Below are 27448 nucleotides of genomic sequence, written 5' to 3' on the forward strand. Positions count from 1 at the left end.
TGGACACTGTGTGTGTGTGTGTGTGTGTGCGCAGTGGACAGGTATAGGATTCAACTGATGGCCCTTTAATTCCAACCTACACACCGCGCGCGCGGAGGCACCGCTTCGTTTTGCCCGCGTCCTCGCCACAAAAAAAAAAAAAAGAAAAATGTTCAAGACGGCCAATTACCCGACGGTGGATCCTGCGCCCACCATCATGCACGGCACTTGGTTTTCCACGGGCTGCCGAGAAAGCGTGCCCGTGGCGGTGGAGAAACCTCGGAAAAAGGCGTTCAGCCTGGTCAAAATCATGTCCCTGAGCAGCAAGAAAGGCCACGGCCAGTATCCGCACCAGCACCAGCAGCAGCAGCAGCAACAACAACACCACCACCACCACCACAACATGCCCTTTTCCATCCACTGTCACATCGGGAAAGAGATAAAGCACATTTGCAGCAATTGCAGCCGCGGGAACGACACGCAGGACGGTGAGTATTTCTACTCGACACTATGTGGCGTGTGTGTTTGTGGTTTCGCCCATAAAGTCGCCTTGCGGCACAGCCATCATGCACCATGGAGTGCTCATCATGGCCATGCCTCTGTGCTGCTCTGCGCGTTTGGCCAGTGGATCATGCGCTCCATCCCCGAGTGCGTCTGCTTGTGTCATAATGTCCTGCAGCTCAGAGGGTCGATATGTCTCTGTGGGCTGAGGTAGTAACCTGAATAACAACTTACCCATATGGTTGTACTCAGACTTGAGCTGCTGCTGCTGCTGCTGCTTCTTGTTGGTTATATTTTCATCACAAAAGCATGTTGATGGAAGGAATGCGTCTTTGTTCCCAATCCCCCAACTATTTCGCCTATGGATGTCATTAAAAAGGCATGGGAGTCTGCAGGGCTGTTTGCACTAAGCCATTTCCACTTGAGTGTCATTACATCACCACTCAGCCATCTTGGTGTACAAACAAGTGTTTTTAATTAAAAGCAGACCCATCAGTTGCTTGTGTTGCAGTGTACAGTGAAGAATGGAGGCTGTGTGTGATAGAGTACAGAAGGAAGGCTTTAGTTTGTCTGATTTGATACTTGGAAGATTGACTTTATACCTTTTTTTGACAAAATTCCAGTGAGTTACTTCAAATTGCAGTTTCTATGATTTGATGACTGGAAATCGTTCAGTCGATACAGGGAACATTGCACCAATATCCACTTTGACTGAATGCATTGCTTTTTGAAAGACACACCCCCTTTTTTGTCTTTACAATGTCAATCAGATTTAATTTCTTCGGTTTTTGTTTTAAAGTAGTACCATCAGCTGTTTGTATTCAAGTAAATAATGAAGAATAAAGGGTAAAATGCCAATAGAATGTCATCATACCCTTTTGTAATAGTTTACTGCCTGGACTAATACATACAATCCATAATGTTAGCCTTACAAGATTCAAGTGAATTTTTTTTCTTCTAAAATTCAGAAAAATATGAGAAAACTACAATGGCACGGTTGGAAAAGTGATCAGTCCCCAGATGTAATACTTTGTGCAGGCACCTTTTGCTCTAATTACAGCCATCAGTCGGTGTGGATATGTCTCCACCAGCTTTGCACCTCCTAGATTGGGGAATACTTCCCCATTCTTCCTTGCAGAACTGTTTCAGTTCAGTAAAATTCTGTGGTGAGCGGCGATGGACCGCACTCTTCAAGTCCACCCATAGATGTTCTATAGGATTTAGGTCAGGGCTCTGACTAGGCCACTCTAGGACTTCCTGTCCTTTAGCCACTTGCATTGTTTTTCTTGCAGTGTGTGGACCTGCCCATTTTCATGTGTCTAACAGAGGGCTGCACGTTTTCCTCCCAAGAATTTGGGTGTACTTGGCAGCATCCATTTCCCCTTTAATCCTGACCAATTGCCCAGTCCCTGCTGGAGAGAAACAACCCCACAACAGAATGCTGCCACCACCATGCTTCACTGTAGGTATGGTGTGTTTTGGGTGGTGTGCTGTGTTTGGTTTCTGCCCAACATGGTGCTTGGAGTTCAGCCCAAACAGCCTCACCTGACCATATAACCTTTTGCCGCATGGCATCAGAATCTTCAATATGTTCAATATGAGACACAGTGTGACATTTTTTTCAGAAGAGGCTTCTTTCACATGCACAGATCGACCAACCTCTGCCATTAAGACTTCTAACTCCTTCAAGGTCGCCATGAGCCTCTTGGTAGCTTCTCTGATCAATCTTTTCCTGGCTTCATCCAGTTTGGAGGGGCAGCCTGATCTAGGGCGAGGTCTGGGTGGTGCCATAAGCCTTCCACTTCTTGACAATACCCTGAACGGTACTCGGAGGGATAGTTAAAGCCTTTGAAGTCTTTTTATATCCTTCTCCTAACCAACAATGGTGACTTCTTTGTGTTGCCATGCACTGCTAGGAGTGGAACCCTCAAGGAACAGCTGATTTTATTCTGAAGTAACCAAAGCCACCACAATTGATGCCAGGTGGAGGCCAATTTACTTGTTGTGTCATCTGGAAGGTGATTGGTTATACCTGAGAATGTTTGTAAGGGGTTATTCTGAAGGGACTGATCACTTTTCCAGCCTGCTATTCTAGTTTTACATTTTTTAAAATACATTTTCAGACATTTAGAATTTTTCAACTTGAATGTTGTAAGGCAAAATGTGTAATTAAAGCTGGGAAATTATGGATGTGATGTATTATCAGTTCAAGCTGTAAATAGAAAAAAAAAATCTTTGAAACTATTTCAAAATGGTATGATGTCTTACTACATTTCAGTTCACTCTGTGTTGACACATGAAAGAGAATTTTCCACATTTTGCTTTATTGATTGAGCTCCATCGAGATTTTTCCAAAAATGATTCTCACCCTTTATTCCCCATTTCTACAGTCACTTAGTTACTTAAGAATATCCAGTCATTTGTTTATTCCATCCACATCCCATGTGTTGATGATTTCCAGCCTCTATGAAGTGTTTGATGTGGTTAAAACGATGTTCAGTTAAGCATTTTTCCTCCCCATTGACATTCCTAAAGTACTAAAGTATTGGCGATCCCTTGTCCTGCTGTCTTCAGCAAATAAACTCATTTCTGTATTCGTTCAGCTGTGACTTCAGAGGTATTTATAGCGTGGGTGGTGGCAGGAATGCAAAGATGACTGGCTCTGACTCTGAGGCACCGGAGCGTCCAAGTAAATGGTCTATGGGAGCGATTTCCCCTGCATCACAGTCACATGATTTATCACGCTGTCCTGAGAGGCCCAGAGGAAGTGACTGGCGTGTAATACAGTGATACAGTATCTAATATGACATCATTATTTAGAAACAAGCTACTGAGAGTGTGATGAGCGAATGCAATATGTTGACAAAACATGCTATGATAGAGGTCACTTCTTACATACTGGAGCACCATAGGTTTGTTATAGTTTTTTTTATGTCTAATGTTTTGTACGGGTAGAATCATATCTGTTTTTAAGATTGTATTCTAATGTGACAAATCACTTTTGATTAGATCTATAATCTGTTCTCTATCCTCTGGAACAGTGGTTGTCAAATGTCTTATATTAAAGGTGCCATATGTAAGAATGTGGCCAAAAACGGTTACTACATGCAAATTCAAAATACTCCACTGACTGCAATGATTGGTCGACGGCGGTAGGTGGCGCCACATGCCAAAACATGATTTCAAAACATAAACATGATTTGCAGTCTGCAAAATATTTTTTAATGCAAATATTTTGGCTGTAATGTTGTTGTTGGTGAGTTCAGTTTGTTATATGAACATTATTCCTGAGTCTCTGTGACATATTAGGAGGATTTTACGGCCAGATTTATTACATAATACACCTTTAATCATTACTCGCTCAGTTTGTATGTAAGGAACAACTGGAAATGTCTGCATGTTTGCCACACAGCAATCAAAGCGGACAAGGTAACTCATATCCTGTCGGGGATAATTAGATTTTCATGCCTAATGGGAAATGAAAGCAAACCAGTGTCTGTCTAAAAAAACAAACAACCAAAAAAAAAGTAGAGTAGATTTCATGCAATCACAAATCTTAAACACTGGTTTCTTGTTATAAATTCATTGAACATTTTTAGACCTGGTTGTCTGTTTAATGTGAGCAAGGGACATCTAAAAAAGACAGACACTGAGAGAAGAGCGGAAAATAGGGAATGAGGAAAAATGGAAGGAAAAAACACCAAGTACCAGAAACAACAGAAGAGGATTTATGAAGTATTGGATGATTAAATCCACAAGAAAGGCAGTAATGCAACATTATGGATGCAAACTGCCCTTAAACGCCACCATCAGCCAACTAACATTCTTTTTAACGCTGTTTAAAAAACTGTTCAGATGTCTTTTTGATACACTTTACGATCAGCCTGCAGCTGACGTCTTAGATTTTTTGTGTGTGTCAGGAATGGTGTGTCAAACATAAGAATTCACAGTGACTGTTTATCAGAGCAAACTTCGGTTTTGCTTTCGTGCTCCAATAGTAATTGAAAGTCTAAAAGGTTGGGGCTTTGTGAATATTTGATGAGGAGTGGATAGATTCCCTCTTAATGAGGCGCTTATCAGTTTGTTTAGTGTGTTTTGGCACGCTCAAGTCAACCACTCAGTGTGATGGAGCCTCAAACAGTACTCGGATATTGAGGGTTTGTTTATCACCTCACAACCTCGTGCAGTTTCGAGGGAATACCGGAGGCCAACTGGCACCGATTCTTTTTGCTCGGATCTCCGTAAGCAAAAGTCTGTGATGCATTAACTGCCTCCCTTCTCCTGTGACACCACATTTGGACCCTCACTTAAATGTGACTATTTTCTTCCCCATACAGCTGAGGAAATAGAGAGGCTGGCCGCCATGCGTTCCGAGTCGTTGCTCTCCGGCACTCACACTCCGCCCATCCGTAATCGGAGCAAGTTTGCCACTTTGGGACGTCTGCTGAAGCCGTGGAAGTGGAGGAAGAAGAAGAGTGAGAAGTTCAAGCAGACCTCTGCTGGTACGTAGCTTATTATTATTATTATTATTATTATTATTTTGATTTTATGTTAATGCAAACACTGGGGGGAGCGCACGCAGGTGCCGTGTGCATAACAAACAGCCACGAGCACAGTATAAACCCTGAAAAGAAAGTCTGTGGATATCCTTTGGTCAAAAGTGAAATAAATATATTAAGCTTTAGCCTCCAGGGTGATTGAACATGCAGCAAATTGATTCAGGGAAAGTGCAGAGTTTGAGTTTTCTGTGTTGAGTTCACTTTAGAGTTCCTTTTGATCCAGCAGCCGGGTGTCAGGGGCGCGTGAAGGACATGCTCTCTTCAGAAGTGGCTTTATCTATTTATTTGCCTTGGATTCTGCCGTTGGCCTGATGGACAGGAGGAGGAGGAGGAGGAGGCATTTAGTCCGGCTGCTTCTGTAGTGGACGAGCCGTTGCACAGACGCCTGAATGTGGTTTGAACAGGACAGGACGTTCTTATTTAACAATGTTATTTAATGAGCAAGAGTTCCCGGTGTGAATCTGCTGACTGAATCATTCTCTGTCTGATCTGATCGTGTTTGCAGTGGCTTGAGATGATCTTGTCGGTGTGTTCTGCGAGCACTGGGAATAATGTGTCCTCTTGTACAGCACAAAATATGCATTTGACTGCCTGGTTGATATTATTTGACCATTGCCTCCCCTTTTGTTTAGCTTTACCCTACATGGTCCACTGGTACTGGTGCAGCAGCTTCCCAGAACGTTGCACAAAAGTTGGTTTTCTAGTATGTGTATATTCGATCAAAAACGTTGCGTGGATGTTGTCTGTTGATTGTACGCCCTGTGATAACGGCATCTGTCCTGCTGAAGTCAGAGACAATAGCCAAGTACTCGGCAACAAAGGGCCTTTTTTTTCTCTTACAATGGAGTCAATGCACAGTGGTGCCGTGTGTAAAAAAGCTCTCCTCATTGCCTTTGTTATCCACTTGTTTTATACGCATAATGCCACTGTCTCCGAATAATTCGCGAGCCGCCATTGTTCTGTTCAATCCGTTTTGATGGCAGCGAGAGTTTGGATCTGATTACGTCACTGGAAAACGCTGGAGCTGGCAATGCATTTCATTTTGTATGACAATAAATAACTATAAGCTGTATATATAGATCACATTTTTCATATTTACATTACAAAGGGCTTCACAACATCAAAGGACGAGAAAGACGAGACAAATTAATTTGAGAAGAAACAAGTTAAAGCGAGTTTACACTTTCTGCTACTTCTTTTGGTACAGTTCAATGCTTTGCTTTGAGTAATGCTTTTTCAGGTATTAAAGGGGACATATTATACCCTATTTCAAGTTAACCTAGTTCCCTGGTGTCTTAATGAACATGTCTGTGACATGCTTTGGTCAAAATACCATAAGGATGAAGCACCACAGCAGTTCAATCACCCTGCCAAAACAGCCCTGTTCAGAACGCTCTGTGTAGTAGTACCTCTTTAGGTCCACCTTAAAAGGTCAACCTTAAAAAAAAAAAGTATAACGAAACTTAAGAGACAGGAAATGACATCAGCCACAGAGGCTACTGGGAGCTAACAGCAGTTAGCATTTGGAAAAGTGATAATTTGCAGGCTCTAGCAGGCACATTGCCGTCATATATAACATGCGTCCACTGGACAGATAAATCCTCTGAGGCTGGAAGTTTGTGTAGAACTCTGTGCTGCACTGTGGAGCCAAGAATAGAACTTTTCACGGACTTTGCGGATTTCCAGTTTTCGGATACCGTTGCCCTCGCCAGCACTCTTGCGTCTTTTAAGACAACATTTTATCTCCTTTACTTAGACTAAGGAGTACATAAAAAACGTGAGTGAGTCATCTTTTTTCACACTTTGGCGACTGATAGGACCTCCAGAGTCACAAATACAAGGATTAAAATTATTAAAAAGTTGATTTTGCATAATATGTCCCCTTTAATACAGCATGTGTCACTGAAATACTGTACAATGAGCGTCCGGGATTCATGCCACATGTGATCCCATTGTGAGGTCATCTCTACTGTTCTACTTGTGGCCCAGTTGCAGTCGTGAAAGCAGCTCAGACACTCTGGGATGGCTCTTCAGTCACGGCACCAGCACCACAACAACTATGCCCGTACTGTCACATCAATTTCAGGATGAAATACTATGCACCCTATTTCTTTGAAGACTCAAATAAGCGAAATGGGGCCCTGCGCTTGTATTTGAACGCAGTCAAATTCAGTGGAGTGAATTCAAATGACAGGAAGTAGCTTAGGGATTTTTTTCAACTTAAACGTCACAGCACTTTTGTAGAGATAGAAAAGCGGCGCTTATCTATATTTCATAATATTAGGGTGAAATATTTATATCCAGAATGCTTGCAAAAGAACACGCTGATACCATCAAGTTGTCCGACTCGGTATCAGGTAATCTCTTCCTTAATCTGGCTTGAACAGCACTAACCAAGAATCTAATGTTATCCGTAGACATCTGTGGAGCAGAGATACTACGACTCTTGATGCTCGATTACATTTTCTATACTCAGAAAAGTAATTCTCTATATCTATGCTGCTTATCAGAGCACAGATAGCACAGTGGACATCTTTACATAACCACCAGTACTTTTCCAACCAGCCTTTAATTGTGATGAAAATTCAGTTTATCTCATCCAGGGAACAGTATTGATCTTGGTTGACCTGTTGTTCCACTATTGATCCGTGTTTTGTTTTTTTTGTGTGTGTTTTTTTTGGGGTAATGGAACACTGCACATTATGCTGTGCAAGTGCCCTCATTTAATTACCTTCACCAAGCAGGTTATGTTTTTGGCTGTGTTTGTCTCTGTGACTGTGAGCAACTTGAGGACACATTTGGGTGACATCTTCTGGGGGATGTAAGCGTACGGTTATATGTATATATACTATATGTGTATGTATATAGTGTGTATATATATATATAAACTTTTTCCATATATATATAAAAACATACACATTATTAATGAGTATTTCGCACACTGTTTATAAGGTATGTAAAAAAAATTCTGCTGCAACATGCAGTATGACCAATACTTAAAGGTCCAGTGTGTAAGAATGATCTAATGGCAGATTGGAACAAAAGGGCGACTCCTCTACTTAGCCCTTCCTTTTGCAGGTGTATCGGGGAACTATGATGGTGGTCTTTGAAATGCTAGAAAGTACGTTGTTCTTTGTCGTTTGAGTCGTGAGCTTTCACTTCAAAGTGTAAAAAAAACGCGTGCTCTGGCTGCTGTAGGAACGCGGTGGCCTCGGTAAAGCAGGGCTTGAAACGCGTATGCATTAAATTATATACGTTTCTGTAAGGTTACGGAAACCATAGACATTTTATTTTAAAGCAAACATATACTTGTAAAATCTACAACAATCAAACAAGAATATCCCTATGAAAAGTTCATGCTGCAGTGATATTCTACCATGAAAGCAGGGCATTTAAGTAGAAGGTTGCAATGGCAATTTCTTTATGTCAAACGAGAGCTCAATGCACAATCTCATTGTCTCAATAACTTGATCGATTTTAAAGTGTTGTCTTGAATGATGTCAAAATTTGAACATCATGATGAAGACGACTGTTTGAATACAAATTGTCATTGAACCACTACATCAGGCAGTTGTAGTGATTTTTGCGATTAATCACCTTGTTAAAGAACAGCATGTTATTCAATAAGTCCTGAAACATTGAACAACTGGACATGTGCATTCAACAGTTTAGAGAAGGTTAACATAAAATCACCTGTAAAGGGTTATAGTGCATTTTAGGTGCATTCTGAAACTGAATCCAAAAGCCAAGGGCTAACCTTTTGTGAGTAGTGTACAGTATGTTTCCCTGTGTCAGCGGGGAGCAGACCAGCCACTGGCTACACAGATGTTGTTCCAGATAATTGGACAGTGAGCACAGTCGAGGAGGATTATGAATGTGTTGTGTGATATTAAGCAGATGAGGGGCCAGCTCTGGGGGGTGGGGGACAGTACTCCTCACCTCAGGATAGAGGAAGAGTAGCTGACAATTTGACGTCTTTTCATGCTCTCCTATCAACCCGGGTGCATTATCATAGCATGCCTCGGTGTCGGGAAGAGATCACACCAGGCAGAGATTCTTCAAAGGAACAAGCATGTCGTGGTGAGGTGTTATCTTCATCTTTATTTATTGAATTTGTCGCAGTCAGCGGTCGTTTAAATGCTCTATTCTTGCAGCGCGTTTCGCGAAATCTTTATTGAGAGATTGCAGATTCCGTACATGTTTCAGTTATTGCACGGAGAAGAATGCGAATGTCGTATTATGGACCCCACTGCATTCACAATTATGTGTCAAAGTTGAGCCATTATTCTGTTGTGATAATCTTAAAGCTCGAGCTTCTCCCATGGAAAGTTTTTCGATGCAGGAAGAGTGTGTCGAAACGGCCTCAGTTAAAGCTCCCACTTTGAGCTACTGAGCCTCAGGGTTGGTAGGATGTGTTCTGAATATGTGGGTCACTTCACAGTGGAATATATTTCCCCCCTTAAAAAATAACACACAACCAAAAAAAAAAAAAAAACTAAGTGCAGTGTTCTCAGATCAATACAGACTGTATTTTAGATATGCCAGTTTAATTTAATATGCTCTCAGCTAATATTCCCCGGCGAGAGTCTAATCTTCTGATCTTGGCACAGATTGTGTGGCTGGAGTGTTGGGCTGTGATGACACGCGGGGCCCGTGACGGCAGCCCCGAACACAGGCCGTGCAAAATCCCACTTTGATGATACTGAGGGTGACTTACAGGACAGCGTCTGATTTTTCATACTCTGATATGACTTGGTGCAAACTGACAGCTGCTAATTTACTTCTCTGACGATCCAGTCAGTCAGCCTCACACTCAAAAAATGTCCATCACGGGACTTTTTCCTACCTTTTTCATGACAGGTTAACCAATTTCTTCTTTAGCTTGAAGCACTCAAAATATGTAAAATCTGAAGACATGTTTTCATAAAGGCTTCTAAGTTCATTCTATTGTGTAACCGTGGACACCCTGTGACGGTTATGTCATAAAGCTTTGAGTAATTACTTTTCATTTTGGGTGAAACGTCGGCTTAATCCGTGAGCACATTACAGCACCGTCAGTTGAATGTTGACCTGTAGCCGTGGGTTTCCCCCCTCTTAAATGCTGATGTCTCATGGAGAGATTGGTCTCCCCCCCCCCTCCCATATTCAACAATCATCATTTTTACTTTATTAGATAAAACATGTATATTTGATAACGGGTGAGAGTGACAGGAAATGCAGGGGAGAGAAGAAAGTCCAGGGTGGATTTACATCTGTGCAGACTCTGCCTTCTCAGTGATGCACGCCACTGAGGCAAGATTTCTTGTTTTGAATAAAAATATATAGGGATACACGATATCAGACCTTTTGCCGATATCCAACATGCCGATGTATACTGTACATCTTTCCTTTTGAACTGCTGAGGTCATTTACGCTCTCCTGTGGTGAAGTGAACATGATATTTTTCATAATCATGACACAGCAGCTGTGAATATACCATATCTTTATTGTGCAAAATAAATAAGCATAAAAAAATAATCGCAGTAGGGGGCGCTAGCATTGAAGTCTAGGAGGTGGCAGCTTTGTCAGCCCACAAAAATATCTGTAAATATCTTTCTTTTTTTTTTTGTTTTTTATATATATCTGAATCTAATCTTTAATGACAGTAATAATAACATCTTACTAACTTTACACCGACATGGACGGGAATCTGGACTCTGTGTTCATCAATAATTCTCAGATATAAAGTGTGTTATGGAATTTTTATGAGAACCAACCCCCTCAGCTACACAGTAAGTGAGATTTTTAGTGTGTTTTTTTTCCGAACTGCTCAATCTTATTAATAGAAAACCCTCAATATTCAGATTTCAGTGAAATTAAATGCTCTGTGATTGAACGTCTCTTAATGCTCGAGGTGCTTAAGGGAAACGATTAAATGATGCGTCGGCTCTCATTCGCATTGGTTCCTGGTCACTTACTGTCCACTTGATGTTAAATGTGCTGCCATTGGATGGGGGGGAGGGAAATCACATTTGGAGGAATCGGCCAAAATTTGCATTCCAATAAACATCGAATCAAACCACGGCTTCCTTTCATGTCACACTACCTTCAGTTACCATTTCCTATTGGGCTGCTGTGGAACTAACGTTTATTTTAACACATTGGTGATGTTTTGGCTATGTCCTCAAATAATTCCTGGCTCGGAGCTGTTGTCATAAAGTCTTGTTTTGGAAAATAAATTGTTTGAAGTTTGGAGTGATATTGAACATCTGGTGTCCTGGAGGTGCTCATAATGGAGCGTACTGTTTGTTCTGCTGTGGTATTTTGGACGACTGAAGCACAGAAATGTCCACATTTCTGAGTTGTGACTAAGGGCAAGGAAAGGGAGAGGTCAAGCCGTCTGTGTTTTCACGGCTTTACACTGCGGTTGTGTCGGTGTTGAACACAACTTGCCCTCTGACAAAGCAAGGACAGGACTATTGGGTCATTATGTAAAGTACACCTCTCCAGGGACACGCAGGGTCAATCCTGCACAGTGTCCTCAAGTGCTGTTCCTGAACCTCATTTCACATTCTTAATTGGTTTCTATGCAGGGGTAGATTTTCAAATGGAATGGGAACCACTTTTGTTCGGCGCACTGATAAAAGATGTTAATTGGCACAACTTTTGAAGCTCAATACAAGCAGTAGCTGTGGGACACGTCTTCTTCTGCATAATGCATGAACAGAAGTGTAGCTGGAATATTTCCTTTTACCCTTTTAACCTCTTTTTTTTTTAAATCAAGACGCAGTGTTTTAGTCTGACAAGCCAATATCCAAATAGCAAAAATGTAATATCTGTGTTGTTTCAGAAGAAGAAATTGTACAGTTTGTCTGGAAAAACACAATAAAACATTGCAAACATACTCTCAAGAGCGAAAACATTAGTTATAATGTAGATGTATTCCTTTTTTGGATAAATAAATTAAGCATACATTTGATTAAGTTTTATCAGTGAATCTTTAAAAAGCCCCAAGAAGGAATTTTATATGCTTTTCTTTTTATATTTTCTGAAAATAATTTCCCTTCGTTATCTTTTTTCCTTTTCCCCCCCTCAGCATTAGAGAGGAAGATGTCGATGCGACAGAGCAGAGACGAGCTGATCAAGAGAGGAGTGCTGAAGGAGATCTTTGAAAAAGGTGAGCCGATCTTAACTTTATGGAATTTTATGGAATTTATCCAAGCCGGAAAAAAACGATTAGTGCAAGAAGAGCAGAACGCGGTGCGCCAAAATCTTTCTTTATTCATTTCCTCATTAATCACTTCGCCTGTTTCTGAGATGCACTCTGCAGAATTTGGCACGGGTCACGTCGAGATTCAGTCTTTCATTATAGATATTTTGTAGCGTTTCGTAAACGCTTTGATCTTCTTGACTTAGTCATACTCGGAGCTGGAGCGTCTTGACAGCAGGGGGCTTTTTCTTTTTCTTTTCTTTTTGCCCAAGCTGAGGAAGTTAGCCAAAGTGTGAGGAGTGTAAATGAGAATTTTTATTTGAACATTTTAAGCCTTTTGGGTCATTGTTAAATCATCACATGACTAGAAAAGTAACATTTTACAGAGATTAAGCAGAGATATCATTTGAATGTTGCACACACAGAATCCAAAGATTAAAGAATGGGGTGCACCTTTTAAAGGGTTAGTTCAGGTTTTTTTTTTAAGCATAGTTTTTGCGCACACAGGAGTTATTGATTGTTGTGGAAATTCTCTCTGCTGCTGCTGAAGAAAGAAATAGAGACTTCACACGAGTGGTCGAAGATGAAGAAAAACCCAGATCATGGCGAGAGATAAACTTTTATATCTAAAGAACACCCCTCTCACATCCCTTTGTCTGTTGCAGGGGTCTGCCCCTCCAGGCTGTGTTTTCACACCCCTTTGTCTATTGCAGGTAGCCCCCCCCAGAGGTATCCTGCAGAATGTTGTATTTAGGTGCAAGTTGACTCTAGACATCTTAATTTGAATACACAAAAGGACCTGGTATCTTGTGTTAGGAAAGGCTCTAGCTCTGAGACAAAGAAATTGAATTTGCCATTACATGATCCACCATTTCCTCTATCAGTACTCTCAAATGTGTTATTTTTTTATTTTAGTGTTTAAAGTCCGTCATATTTGCCTTAGTAACACAAACTTCTAACAAACTTTATAGCAGTAGATCAGCAAGTACTGTCTCCCAAGTACTGAGGAGTAAGAAACAAAGTATAATTTTCTCTATGGACCTTGGTGCAGGACAGTGAGCAGTTTTCAACCTTCAGTTTCCAGTCAGAAAATGAATGTTTTAAAAGTGACATGAAAGTTCACATATTCTTAGTTTTTAGACTTAAGCAGGCAGATTTTTTTTCGGTGAGTCGATGTGTCACCTTTTCACTGCTGGCGACCCTGTCTTTAGGAAGGTCGAGGACCTGTGTCACAGGTCCCTGCACGACGAATACTATTTGTCAGTATCTCGTACAACCACACTTTCAAAGAAAAACCTGCCACTTAAGGTTAGGCTTACTGTCACTTAAAGTGCAGATGCTCTTCAGCCAAGTGAATTGACCAATTGTACGATTTGAAGAATGATTTTTATAGCAATTTCGACACAATAACTGTGTCACCTCTCAGAATACATATTAATGAGGCCAGATGTGCTCGCTTCTGCCTAGAGACAACCTACTTTCCATTATAAAAAAATTTTTTTTTAAAACGTGTGCAGTGCTTGATAGATGAGCAATGGTCTGCTCATGTGTTTACAGCATGACCTTGCCCTGACAAACTTCTACTTCGGCATAAATCACAAAGAAATAAACATTGATAAAAAATATTTTTTACCATAGGGAAAAACCTATTTTCTAGCCTTTCTTCTGATTGGTCGCTGGATTTTAATCTGCTTTGACAACATATCTACAGTATGACCTTGGGCTGAGTGTGGCATACACCAGCCAAACCCTCACTCCGGTTTCATTTATAATGAAATGGTGGAGAGTTTTCCAACAAAGCAACCTAACTCAAAATGCCAAAGCCTAATATGTTTCATCGCTTGACTATAATATCTTGTGTTAATGGAAGAGAAATTGACTCCTGCTTCGCAAAGAAATTCCAGACTCTTGTTCAAAAGACTGTTCAGTTAAAATAAAACATGGGAACCCTCAATGAGAGCTCTCTCAATATAAAAGCGCCAGTTTCGTCAGAATATGAGCAGCATTGTGAATTGCCATAAAATGTGACCATGCAAAAAGCAGTGTAAAAGATTTAAAAAGCAAAATGCATGACAAAACGCTTCACTGCTTTCCTCTGTTGGTCTGGGGTTTGCTGATAAAAGACTCCCGAGTTGTTAAAACAGTCTCGGCGTAGAATCCTGCCCCCGCTCCTATTGTCTCTTAAAACTTAATACCACCAAGTTAATTTGTCTAAAGCTCTCTCTGACTTTGTGTCACTTGTGTTTCTACTCCGTTTCAGCAACTGTTGAATTCCGTTCCTCTATGGACGGCGGAGTCTACGCTCAGGAGCACTCTATGAAGTCGTCTATGGTCCTGCCGACCAAGAAATCAGTCACGTTCCCAGGTGACCATCAGGATACCCCCGCCAAACCACCGATGTACCATAAACAGCCTCCTGCTCTCCCTCCAAAGCCTTTCTCTAGAATCCCAAACCATAGCACAGGTCAGTTGTCTAAGATTACGCTCTCTATTTGGATAAGTCTAATTTTTTCTGACTGTTATTGTAAATTACGACAATAATAAAAAGTTTTGTATCTTGTATCTCCACAGCTTTTTAAGTTCGACTTGTTGACAACCCAGGTTGTCAGTATTGTTTTGATAGACAAGCCATGACTACTTTAGCTTTAAACCACACCTGCGTCGCCGCACATGTGCACAGGATTATGCTAGTCTCATTAAAGTCGTCTCTGCTTAGGTCAGCTGGGCTCTCTCTGTCATTGTCAATCTGTCACTGCAGGAAAGTGGCGTTACCTTGGCCTAATTTTAACCACACGGCACCGATGTCTGAGCCATGTCCGATTTGTAAACAAGCTCTGTTTATCTGTCTCTAACGGCACATTGCAGTGGATGTTATTAAATACGGGTAGAAATATAATTTACTAAATACATTTATATAAAAAGGCAACAATAATAGTGCACAACAATCATGCATCATAGATGTATACTTGTCAAAACTAAACCATCACATGTAAAAAAAATCAGTGAGTGCAGAGCTGAGCAGCTTTATATCCAGTAATCTCTCTTTCCTTCCTGTTATCCTTGACTTTTCTTTCTCTTTAGATTCTTGCCAGCCAGTGAAGTTGCCCTGTATGCCCGGAGGAAAACACTCCCCACCTCTGCCTCCCAAGAAAGTGATGATTTGTGTGCCTCCAGGGGGACTGGACTCCTCCAACTCCCCTTCCCCATCGCCCAACCCCCTCAGCGCTCTCCAAAGGTGTATCTCTCCCCAAGGGATGTCGTCCCTCCACGGCACCCTGCTGCCCTCCCAGCTCGTCGGTTTGTCCGGTCATCACCAGAGTCACGGCCACCCGCTCCAGCTCCAGTACGGCAGCTTGCATGCACCCAGCCGCATCATTGAGGAATTGAACAAAACGCTGGCGCTCTCCATGCAGAGGTTTGAAAGGTTAGTAGCGATCAGTGCTCAGTCGTGATAATAAATGTGACTTCAGTATCGCAGAGGGATTATGGTTCTCTGTGTTTTTCTACATTGCACACAGTATCTTTGTTGCCTGGAATAAACCTGAGTGTGTTCTAAAGCATATCGTATCATGATGGAAACCGGGCTTATGTTACAGTTAGTATACTAATAACAGATGTAAACAATCCCATTACTCTTCCCCTCGTCTGCTCTTTTGGAAACACGACAGCCAAAGATGGCTACTGCTGTTAAGCAAGGCCCTTGCTTTAAGGTTATTCTAAAACCCGGGTCATACTTTCCACATCCATGTGTCCACTAAGATCTGTGTGAGGTAAAATTTGTCATCCGTGCTGGTCAGTATGGATCCTAGATGGACGTTGGTGAGCACGCCTCCAGTTTGAATTCATGTGTGTACCCTACACGACGAGCGTCCAGTTGGTGGTGTGTTCTTGTTCAACAAAATTAGATGGTAACCATGGACGCTTTCTTGAGATTATCCAAGGAGGTCCGCTGGTACCCACGTATGTACAGCTAAGCGCTCAGAGAATACGAGGACATACAAATAAGGGCAGAAATTCCCACTAGTGGAATGGAACCCTCAGCAGAAGCACGGTCCATGCAGAAATGTACATGGAAAGTATTACTTGGACCATAGTCTTCAAAAAGCAGTTGTTTTTCATTTTATAAAGCTATACTCATGAGTAGAATAAACTCACTGGACCTTTGTAAGAATCACACTGACATATCTTGTATCAGAGAGCTTTAAAAAAAAAGGAAAAAGACTGACCTTGGTTGTCGGCTCACAACATATTTCCTTTATTAAAAAAAAAAAAAAAAGATTGTCCTTGGCAAGTTGTTCAAACAAAATCGTTCTTATTTAAAGCCGTTGTCAAAACAACACCAGTCGGAGTAATTACTGAGTGAAAGAACATTATAATTAACATAGATCATCTTGTTGTGTTTATTGCCTCTTCATTTTTTTTGCGGCGACATTTTCACTACCTTCAAATCTGTCCCGGTGTTATTGAGGTCATGTCCTGCCATGTAGCACTGGTGTACAGGTCTAAATTAGTCCACTGTCTCACAGGGCAGCGTGGCCTAATTTTGCAGTAAATGTGTGTGTACGTGTGGGCACGGGCACACGGTCCAGGTTGGCCTGACAGAACATGACCAGCTGCTCTTTAGAAGAGCCACACTGCTTCTTGTTTGGAGGGGACGAAAAAAAAAAACGACAGGGCAGCGGATTGGACATTATGTAACCTCTTACATTAGGATCTCTCTTGCACCAGAGCCATTTGGGCACGGATAAGGAAGTAATGGTCCCGTCATGGCTCACAATCAGCCTGAAAGCTCGAAGTGGTTACGTAACAGTGTCTCATCATAAGAGGCTCTAACTAGTCAGTGATTAATCAATCTATCAAATGTGTGCAAATGAAAGTGACGTTTGTTTCCAGTAGATTAAAATAAATAAATACATCATGAAGTTATATAATCTGTCACTCTTTTCTCCGTTGTAATCCGAAGTATTGCATAAGAATGTACAGAATTTCTTCAAATCCGAACGTTGTCTAGGCTACGTATTGTTTTTAAATCACTTCTCTTCTTGTTGTGAAGGTTTTTAGGAAACTAGTGCAGTGCCCGAAGGAAGTATGTATTCCTATAGGAACATAAGGCTAACAATACAAACACTGTGCAAACCTCATTAGGCACAATGCAAATGTTTTCATTTTTCGATTAGCGTTAGCATAGCTAGATGTTGTGACTGTCGGCCACTATAAAAAGGCTAAAACAAAAAACATTTGCCTTGTGCCTAATGAGGTTGCACAGTGTTTGTATTAGGAAGTCGAACTGTATTAGCCCTACGCTAACGCCAATCGTAGCCCTGCTAGCTTATCTTTGGAAAAGGGTTTGCCAAGTTAGCCGCAAAGTAGTAGCATACTAATGCAATATAAATATCCTCACCCACCGTGAGGACAGCCTCTTCACTCCCACCTCCCCGCTCCAGACAGCGCAGCTGCTGCTGATGAGCCGCTGCTTGCCTGGTGTAGAGTGATAAATCGGTGAAAATTAAAATTCCTCCAAAAAAATGTAATGAAAATCAAGGATGCACACCATCGGGCCATGCTCAACCCACATCCAAAGTCTTAGGGCGATCTGACTAACGGTCAGCGAGATATGCCTGTCACAGACACACAGACGCAACTTGCTTTATAGATAGATAGATGTTTCTGAGCAGCATAACTGACTCAAAAAGTGAAGGATGTTTTATTATATTTCCTGGAGACGTAGGTCTTTGGCCCAAGGAAGAAATTATTAGATTTTGTTGGTGCAATTGATTTGTTCAGCACAAGAAAAACAACCCAACCTCCCCAATAATTAACCTTGCCAGATAGTGCAGTGTTTTGACTCTGTGAGGGAACTATGCAGCCTTGGATGAGTTTTTCTCCCCCCTTCACTGTCATCCTCTTATTTTTCAAATGGTATAGCATATACCATAAGCATTGACTCACGCTGGGTTTGATTCCCGGTCCTTCTGTGTGGTCTTTGCATGCTCTCTCTGTGTCTGCGTGGGTTTCCTCCAGGCTCTCCAGTTTACTCCCACCATCAAAAAACATAAATCAATGAATGTATGAATGTTCGACTTATTCAGTCAGGTCGGTCCATTGTAGCGGCGTACACAGTCAACCCATCTCCCATGTGACCTTGTGTTTTCATTGTGTAATGACGATAAAGATCCTTTCTTTTTCCCCTTTCCTAACAACACAGTACGTCCCTACGTTTCTCCACCAGCTCTGCGTTGCATGGCCTCGGTCAGTGTCTTCCTCTGGACAGGCGAGAAGCACCGTCCGTAATAATTGACTACGAGGACGACAAGGAGAACATGCCCAACGAGTCCGATTACGAAGATCTGCCCAGCATGTACAAGGACGAGGACGACGAAGAGGACAACGACGAGGACGACGAGGACGACGACGACTCTCTGTTCACAAGTGAGTGGCAGCGGCGACGGTAGCGAACAATATTTGTTGACACATCTGTCAGTGAATCATCATTAACTGCACTGCTGGATAAAGCTGAAGGCTCCTCAGGAGTGCAGATGTACTCTGACCTTCAAAGCGCGGCCAAAATTAGGTTTGCACAAGTGTATCCAGAGTCACCCATGGAAACACTCGCTTCACCGCCTCTCGCCAAATCTGCTCGGCTGTGTCGGGGTTGTGTTTGTGACGTTTCGACACGGCGCGTCCTCACGTGGCCGCATGCTGGTGCTTTTAAAAGGTTGTGTCTGGTCATGAGTAAGGGGAAATCGGACCGGCGTGCTAAAGCGTGACCTTAAAGTGGCGCTGGAAAGATGAGTTGTAGGTGCCATATGTAAGAATGGGGCCAAAAACGGTTAATACATTCAAATTTAAAACACCTAGGTCTTTTAGGTTTCGTATTCTGACGTAACTGGCAACCCGTGGTTGCTCAGCAGCTGAGACTCTACTGACTGCAATGATTTGTAGACGGCGGTAGGTGGCGCCACATGCCAAAACAGGATTTCATTACATGATTCGCAGTCTGCAAAAACATTTTTTTTAATGCAAATATTTTGGCTGCACTGTTGTTGGTGAGTTCAGTTTGTTATATGAACATTATTCCTGAGTCTCTGTGACATATTAGGAGGATTTTATGGCCAGTTGCTTTAGATTTATTACATAATGCACCTTTAAAGTAAACTTGGTTTAACAACATTTTTTTTTCTAAATACATTTGGAAAACGTTGTCCAAACCAGGAAATAAAGATAAAATGAACTAAGCGATGTTGAGTAATCAAAATAAAGTGATCCTGCTTAGTGCCATTTATCTTCTGTATGTTGTATATGTTATTTATATTTCCTTATGTTTATGTTGCCCCAGTTTTCTATATTGACTGTTTACACATTAATACTTTTCACTGTTGCTTCTTAGTTGATCTTATTTTTTTCTATTTCTGCTGTAACAAAGCATATAATCCTCTTGTGGGCCTTACAAACTATTATCTTATACAGTCTACTGACACTGAAACAGCCTATACATCTTGATATGAGTTGCAGGGGATCAAGCAGATCTGCACCCAGATCTGTGCTTTATTTTAGCATTTCAGCTCATGTTTGACCTTTTTCTGTGCACGTTTAGGCTCCCTGGCTCAGAAGGTGCTGAGGAAAGACTCTCTGGCCATTAAGCTGAGTAACCGTCCGTCCAAAAGAGAGCTGGAGGAAAAGAACATCCTGCCCATGCAGACGGACGAGGAGAGGCTGGAGTCCAGGCAGCAGATAGGCACCAAACTCACAAGGTGGGACGAAACTTAAATGCATTTACAGATAAGCACAATTTATGGCTCAAGTATAAATGTTGCAGCAGCCAGATTAACAACCTCTACTGGGAAACTGCACTGACGATTCTTGGCCTAACTAAGCATTTTGTCTTGATTTGGGCTAACAATGGCACCGATATCCTGGCTGATTACGCTGTGACGCAGTCCAGAGCTGATGCAAACGTGCCTTTATTTTTTCCTCCTGAAACACTTGCATCACATCAGTTTTTTTCTTCCTTCTCGACATCCGATAAGGAAAAAAAAAACGCTTTATCTCATTAGAATGAGGCTCTGAAAACGGAGCTGACCTACATTGCATACATTGCCCCCTCCTCTCCTTTTTCCTTCACTCGTCTTCTCTCTGGCACTCTCTCCCGCTCTCCTCCCTCGCTCACTGAATCACCACAGTGATGCATGTGCCAAACTATATCCACCCGACTCCTCCACACAACAGCACCACGCAAGACACTTCATACCAACACTTTAAACACACGCACACTGCTAGTGTAATGTGTACAAATCACAAAAACTTGGATACATGTGTCATATGTTTGAATTCTAGTAAATGGGCAGATCTAACAACATGATAAATTTCATTTCCCCGTCGGATTTACAAGCCTCATTCGACTCCGCTGCTCTGTGAACGTGTTCTTTGAACGTCACCACCCCCACTGTGTTTAGAACCCAGTACCCAGAAGGGTACAGCGTGCTTGCTGTGCTTCATTGACACGTTTCCAAAATAAAAGTGTTGTCGCTGTGTCCTTTGCACAGTGTCATCCCCATTTAGAAATTCCTAATTTCATGCTCTTTTGGCACCCCGACGTTGTGTCCTGTAATGCTGCTTGTGTCGGGCCGCTCACATTGAAAATGGTGACGTTATTTAAGGACATACTAACTTTAACTCTCCTCTGTTGACCTGATTCACTGAGAAAACCCCGGAGAGCTGTATTTTCTAAGAGTTTGAGTTGAGAATCACCCTTGAGAATGTTGCTGTGATTTTTATTTTTCTTCTCTTTATTTATTTATTTTTGCTAACTTTTTAATAAGAATTCATGCATTATTTAGTTTGTGTCTCTCAATGAAATAGTTTGGAATATAGAGGATACTCTGAGGCAGGGGTCTCAAACTGGCGGCCCGGGGGCCACATGCGGCCCCCCAATCGATTACATGCGGCCCCCCGACTTAATGTCACGTTATAATGAAAACATGGCCCACGACCTCACCGTCTTTTAAATACAGTGTGTAGCTGAGGCACAGCTGCCAGAGAGGTGATAGGATATAATACATGTTTGCTAGCAATGTTATTTATAACAGTAATAATAAGACATTTGGTCATTATTATCCCATTATTAAATGTATCATATACAACATTTATTACATAGATAAATGCGCTTGTTATGGCCTGAGCCACGAATGGCAGTGGTCGAAATGGCTCCTGGTACGAATTTTAATTACACTTGTCCACACTATTATTTATGTAATTTAAAATAAATGTCGTTTTTTTCCCACTTTTTGTTCTTTAGGCCGGCCCCCTCTTGACCACAATAGATGTGCATTGGCCCCCAGGTCATTTGAGTTTGAGACCCCTGCTATAAGGAGATTGTCAGCTAAGCTATATGGAGCTATTGCTCTTTTTTTTCCTCTTTGGCTCAATCAAGGAGCCAGTTCAAAAGCAACCAATAGAATCATCCAACAGTGTAGGCCCCGCCCATTAAGTGCAATTGGAGTTGCGACCCTATTTTTCTCAAATCTCTTTTTTTGCTTGGAAAATCTATTTTGTGTGAGTGAATAAATATCTCCATAAAATTATGGGTAGCTTATCGTAGACTCATATCCTCAACCTGTAAATCTGCAGAGGTGAGTTAATGATTCTCTTGCTATATCAGCATCAGTGTAATGTACTCATCGAACATTTTAGGCCAGAACAGGCAAATAGAGAGTCAACAAGATGGACACTACTTATAAATAAACCAGGCTTTTAGTAACTGAACTCCAAATGGATGTTTTTCTTCAGCTCTTTCCCTCCAATGGCTGTGTTTTTATTGATGTAATATTGCCCAGACCATGCAGTTAGAACTCCACTTGACCGAACGATAACCCTCAGGTGGGAGAGACACAAGAAATGAGACGAGACAAGCCTGGCTGAGAGCAGAGCAGACCTGACTCTGCCAACAGTCGCTTACGGGCCAAAAAGTTTCTCTAACGAGATGGAGACTATCATCGATCCAGTGTCTAATTAGGGTCCTGTTTCTGCAGAGCCCTGACACTGATAATGAGAATAAGAATCACAGATTTGAGAGGGAATTGAAGGCGACGCTAACAGATTTTCTCTCCGGATGTTGCACGGTGGAAAAGTGTGATCGCGGGCTGTGCTTCTGATGTCTCATGAATAATAACCTTTCCGTTTGCGTTTGAAAATGTCATAATTGCATTCGCCTCGTTCAGCGCCAGTCCTCGGCAATTTCTGTCTCTTGCAGGCCCCACTTTCTCTGTTGCACCAATTTGTTATCGTTCACGTAGACGAGAGAGGCCGGTTATGGCTGACTGACACTGTGGGAAGTGCAGGGCAGAGCTTAAATAAGATGCAAACCTTTCAGCTATCAGAAAAGAATGTGCTTTGCTCATGAGTAAAACAACTTTTTGAGGAGTGATTACTCAGCAAAATGAGTGGAAGGAAGAAATGAATTGAGTAGTTTTTCCTCATTTCTGTATCATGGAAGAACAAGTTTCCTTTTTTTTTTTTTTTTTAGCTTGAGTTATACAATAATGACAAGCATTTTCCTATATGTTGATTGAGTGTTTTCTTGCTGCTTGTTTCTCACCAGGCGCTTGAGTCAAAGGCCCACAGCAGAGGAGCTCGAACAGAGGAACATCCTCAAACGTGAGTGTGGTAAACTTATATATTTGGCATTAGGGATGTGAATCTTTGGGTGGCTCACGATTAGATTCCGATTCTTAGGGTCACGATTCGATTCAAAATCGATTCTCGATTCAAACGATTCTCGATTCAAAAATTGATACAATGCATAGTGTGTTAAGGCAAATTATGGCATCAAAACAATACCGTTTGTATAAGATAATGTGATCACACAAAGGCAAACAAGACAAAAGTTAACATTTATTCATTCAAAACAAATACAAACTTACTTGCTGTACAAAAAAACAACTTGCATAAACAAAAGCTTAGGCTAGCTGCCTTTTTCTCCCAGAAGTTACACTAATAAACTGTACACAAATAACACAAACTGGTGTGTGGTTTTTCAAAATAGAAACTTATAAAAAATAATATTAGATTTTTGATGTTTATGAATCGAATCAGAATCCTGGCTGATTAGAATTGCGATTCCTATGTGAATCGATTTTTTTTCCCCCCACCTCTATTTGGCATTATCTCTAATGGCACTTTCCACTGTCTGAGATTCAGCATGGTTCCAGTTCCTGAAAGCAAGTTTTGAACTGGCTAAAAAATAGATTGGGTCGGAACCTGAAAACCTTGATTTGTGTCAGTAAAAGCTAGAAAAATGGAATTTTCCGAATGAGCAGAAGGAAAGCTCCCAGAAACTGGTTTTAATCCCCTATGTTGCCACTGTTTTTGAGCAACACTCACCACTGATGACGCAGGACAGTGGAACTTTGGTTTTTAGTCTGGATGGGAACCATGCCTGTGCTTGAGTAAACAATTAATTTGAAATCTCAAATTGCTGCAAAAAATGTTGTGTGATAGACATTGAAGTGGAACAGTAGCCTTTTGAGCAGACAGGCGTCATGTAGCACATCCCAATTTATACATCTCTCTTTATTCCCCCCTTTGGTCTGCTTTTTCCATATGAAGCAGGCAGCAGGACTCTCAGAGGACTCATGTCCAGAGAGACGGGGTTCGTAGCTCAAACACACGCGCTTTCCCGGGACTCTGCAGCTCCCACATCAAAGACTGATTTCATAGCCGTTTCCTGAGCTCCCAAAAGCCCCTGTGTGATTGGCACAGTGCAGGAGCAATACACAAAAGTCTGAGAATTCCTGAGTGACGGAGAGCCATGTCCTTCCCGTCACTCAAACACATGCAGTACCAAGGTTAAACAAAAGGGCCTTTATTTTCTATTGAAACGCCATAGTCCCATGTTTGTGTGTGTGTGTGTGTGTGTAGTACTATGCTCACATTATGTGTTCAGCGCAAGCACAAATGCGCATTGACAGCTGAAGCTTCTGCAAAACGGGAACAGTGTCGCAGTGCCAGCCTTGTTAACTCTCCTCGTTCTGATTTTTGCAGGTTTTATTTTTGTAACTGGCTCAGAATATATACGCAGCAACATATGGATGGATTTTAGGGGAGACGCAGCATGAATTTGATCAGCATCTTAAAAATCTGTTCATCATTAACATGCACCAAAAAAAAAAAAAAGCCGTGGGACAACTTGAAAAGGAACAAAACAATCATTCTCCCCTGATACCCATAGCTAATAGTATTAAACAGCCAGTGATGGGAAGTATTTAAAGCTTTGAGAGGAAACCTATTCTGTTTTTTTAGTGAGATTCTAATGAGCCACAATATGCAAACGGTGGGTTTGGTCCCCTTTTTTTAGTCATTTCTGAACATCTCGTAAACAGTCCAACTGATTGTTTGCGTCTGTATTGGCAGTGTCGATCTAATCTAATCATTTCATTCTCCTGCAGCTCGCAACGAACTGGAGGAAATAGAGGAGAAGAGGGAGATAAAACGACGGCTATCGCGAAAGGTGAGTCGAAAATATGTGCAAAAGAAAACCAAAAACAAAACATGAAATGCATTCTGAGTTCGACAAACAATCATCGGTGGAGAGGAGTCTTGTGTCTCGGGGTCTCCCCAGGAGGACACGCGTGTCCTTGTTGCCCTTGGTCCTTCAGCACGTTATCTGCCAAGTCCTCGGACCCCACTGGGAGGTGTTGAGCATGTTCCCATCACTTTCAGATAATGAATAACACTTTGCGCTCACCTGCAGACATGCTCAAAATAAAAAATATCTCAGCAGAATAAATTACATCATGGAAAATAAACCATTTATTATGTGATCATAAGTCTGTTAGTCTGGCTGTTGGTTTGTTCTTTGATTTATCTAAATCGTTTTTATGATATTATTATTATTATTTTGCATGACCTTAGCAAATGTAGTAATGTTCTCGGGCACCTTCAGCTGCTCGCTTCAGTCAAGACGGAGAGGAACTCGATGTGATGCACTGAAACGTAGTTCTTTGTCAAGTGCAAAGTGACCTCGCGAAGTGGAAAGATTGATTTGGCAAATACACAAAACCTGAGAATGTGCAACCTGAGGGAGTAAGAAAATATCAATACACTTAAGTAGTGAAATATTTGTTGGTGTGAAACGATCTCTGTTCTGTGAAGTGCAGTCTTGACGGGCGGTTTTCTGACAATGGGTTGTTTTTCGACTGCTAAATGGCTGCGGGTTTTCAACCATTGGACTCTCTCCTCTCACTAGACAAAGAAGACTGAACACTGTTTATACATGTAATGTCATTTTAAATAGACTATTTTTGGGGGAGAAAATGCAAGAAACGGTACTGTGTTGCTCTTTTATTGGGACTTAATCTGTGTTTTGCTCTCGTTACAGCTGAGCCAGAGGCCGACCGTAGAGGAGCTGAGACAGGCCAAAATCCTCATCCGATTCAGCGACTACGTGGAGGTGTCAGATGCCCAGGATTACGACAGACGGGCAGATAAACCCTGGACCCGACTCACAGCAGCTGATAAGGCCAGTAGTCTTTTTTTTTTTTTTTTTTTTTAATATTCCCAAGACCGTTCCTTCAAATTTCTTCAAACACTTATCATCATGCTCCCCAAACTGCCTCATTTGACGCAGTCCTTACCACGGGGATATGCGGTCGACGTGTATCCCTTCTCTTGTTCCGGCAAAGTTCCACCCGTTCCACTTCAGCGGTTTTATTTCCGTTAGTGAGTAAACACCCTGGAGCTGTCCTGCTGCTCACTGCCCAGCGGTCCTTGGCTCTGAGTTTTAATGACTGCTTGATTTTGTTGCAGAGCAGATATATTTCTGCCTCCTTTTGCTTTTGTCGATGCACAGCTCCGAACACGTCGGGGTCCTCACACCTGAGATCCTCCGCGCATCAAAGGGATTCTGTAGGGGGGGGGGGTTATTACGCAACAGCTCCTCCTTACATAAGAGAGTAATCGCACAGAATTACAGAGGACCCTTCATCTGCAACGCTAAACTGTGGCCTTCTCTTTATGTCATTAAGCACAGATTTGAATATTGCGCGTTCTCCTGATCAGCGTAAAAAGAGCCATTTTCTTGGCTGTGTTGATGTTACACATGATATCTATAGAGAGGGGGGAGGGTGCAGGTAATTAAAACAGTACAGAACACCAGTTTTTATTTCTTGGAGGACTCACTACGAGGATCTCTTTGCAGTCATCGTGGCTTTGGGCAAAGCGTTCAGCCTTTCCCCGCGCCAGTGTTACAGAGGCCATGATTCACTGGGCAGTGTCCCAGGTCTGAATGTGTAGATCTACAGTACATAAATGGCCAATGATTATGATTTGTGGGCAAAAAAAACAAACATTGTTTAAGATGAGCTGAACATGTGCATAATCCGCTATTTGTTTACAGTGATTTGTACTGTAAATCTTCATGCTTGGATTTGTGACAGTATTTTGGAGCTACGGCTCAATGGACAGGAAGTAGTCACGGGCTTGGGAGTCGCTGTCCGTCTGGAACTCGTTCCCTAACTTTTCCCACCGGCTGATCACCTCCATAGACCAGAAACAGACTGAATAGTGTTGTAGTTCTTGGATGTCTCAAGAGGACGATACCGGAGTGAGAAGAGAATTCAGCAGAATCATTTATGGGCATTGAGATGAGCATAAATGATGCACGAAGCATACTAAAAGGACAGAGGCCGAGGCTTAGAGGCGGCAGTTTGCCTACTAAGCCTTTTTTTTTTTTTTTTTTTTTTTTTTTCGTCTTCTCTCAATCTTCTTTCCTGTTTGTGCTCTCTGCAGGCAGCGATACGGAAGGAACTCAACGATTTCAAAAGCAATGAGATGGAGGTGCACGAGTCAAGTCGCCATTTAACCAGGTAATGCAGAATCCGTGTATCTGCATGCGACTGTGCATGCCTAAATAGGAAAGCGGCAGCTACAGTATTCGTGGTGCTGCGGTTTATAATTGGCTGAACTACAGTATGCGTGCTGGGTTTTAAGCCGAGGTGATGAAATGAGATGAAATGTTTGACAGCCCTTTTTTATTTTACGCGTGTGTGTTTTCAGGTTTCACAGACCATAGTAGACCACCACTGTCTCGAGCAGCGCCGCACTGGTGCTCTCCTCCACTGAGAACCTTAAGTGCTGGACAGTAAAATGGTGCCCGTTTCTACAATAAGGCCATGTCTTCTGAAAATGCCTTTTTCAAGACCCACACAACTGAGTCGGTACTACA

The 27448-nt window shown here is 41.9% G+C and overlaps 1 protein-coding gene across 1 annotated transcript; it reads left to right on the forward strand.

Moving 5' to 3' along the window:
* Positions 1-148: 148 nt before the first annotated feature.
* On the forward strand, positions 149-27093 carry LOC310927986 (phosphatase and actin regulator 1-like; the record flags this gene model as incomplete). Its single annotated transcript, XM_083890446.1, has 11 exons — positions 149-467; positions 4818-4982; positions 12115-12195; positions 14489-14692; positions 15310-15652; positions 18458-18657; positions 19823-19979; positions 22826-22881; positions 24672-24733; positions 25604-25748; positions 27017-27093. 11 exons carry the CDS (start codon positions 149-151, stop codon positions 27091-27093), a joined length of 1809 nt encoding a protein of 602 aa, XP_083746572.1.
* Between the last annotated feature and the right edge of the window lie 355 nt (positions 27094-27448).

This window comes from Microchirus variegatus (genome assembly GCF_963457635.1).
Source record: "Microchirus variegatus genome assembly, chromosome: 5".
In the NCBI taxonomy this organism is placed as follows: Eukaryota; Metazoa; Chordata; class Actinopteri; order Pleuronectiformes; family Soleidae; genus Microchirus; species Microchirus variegatus.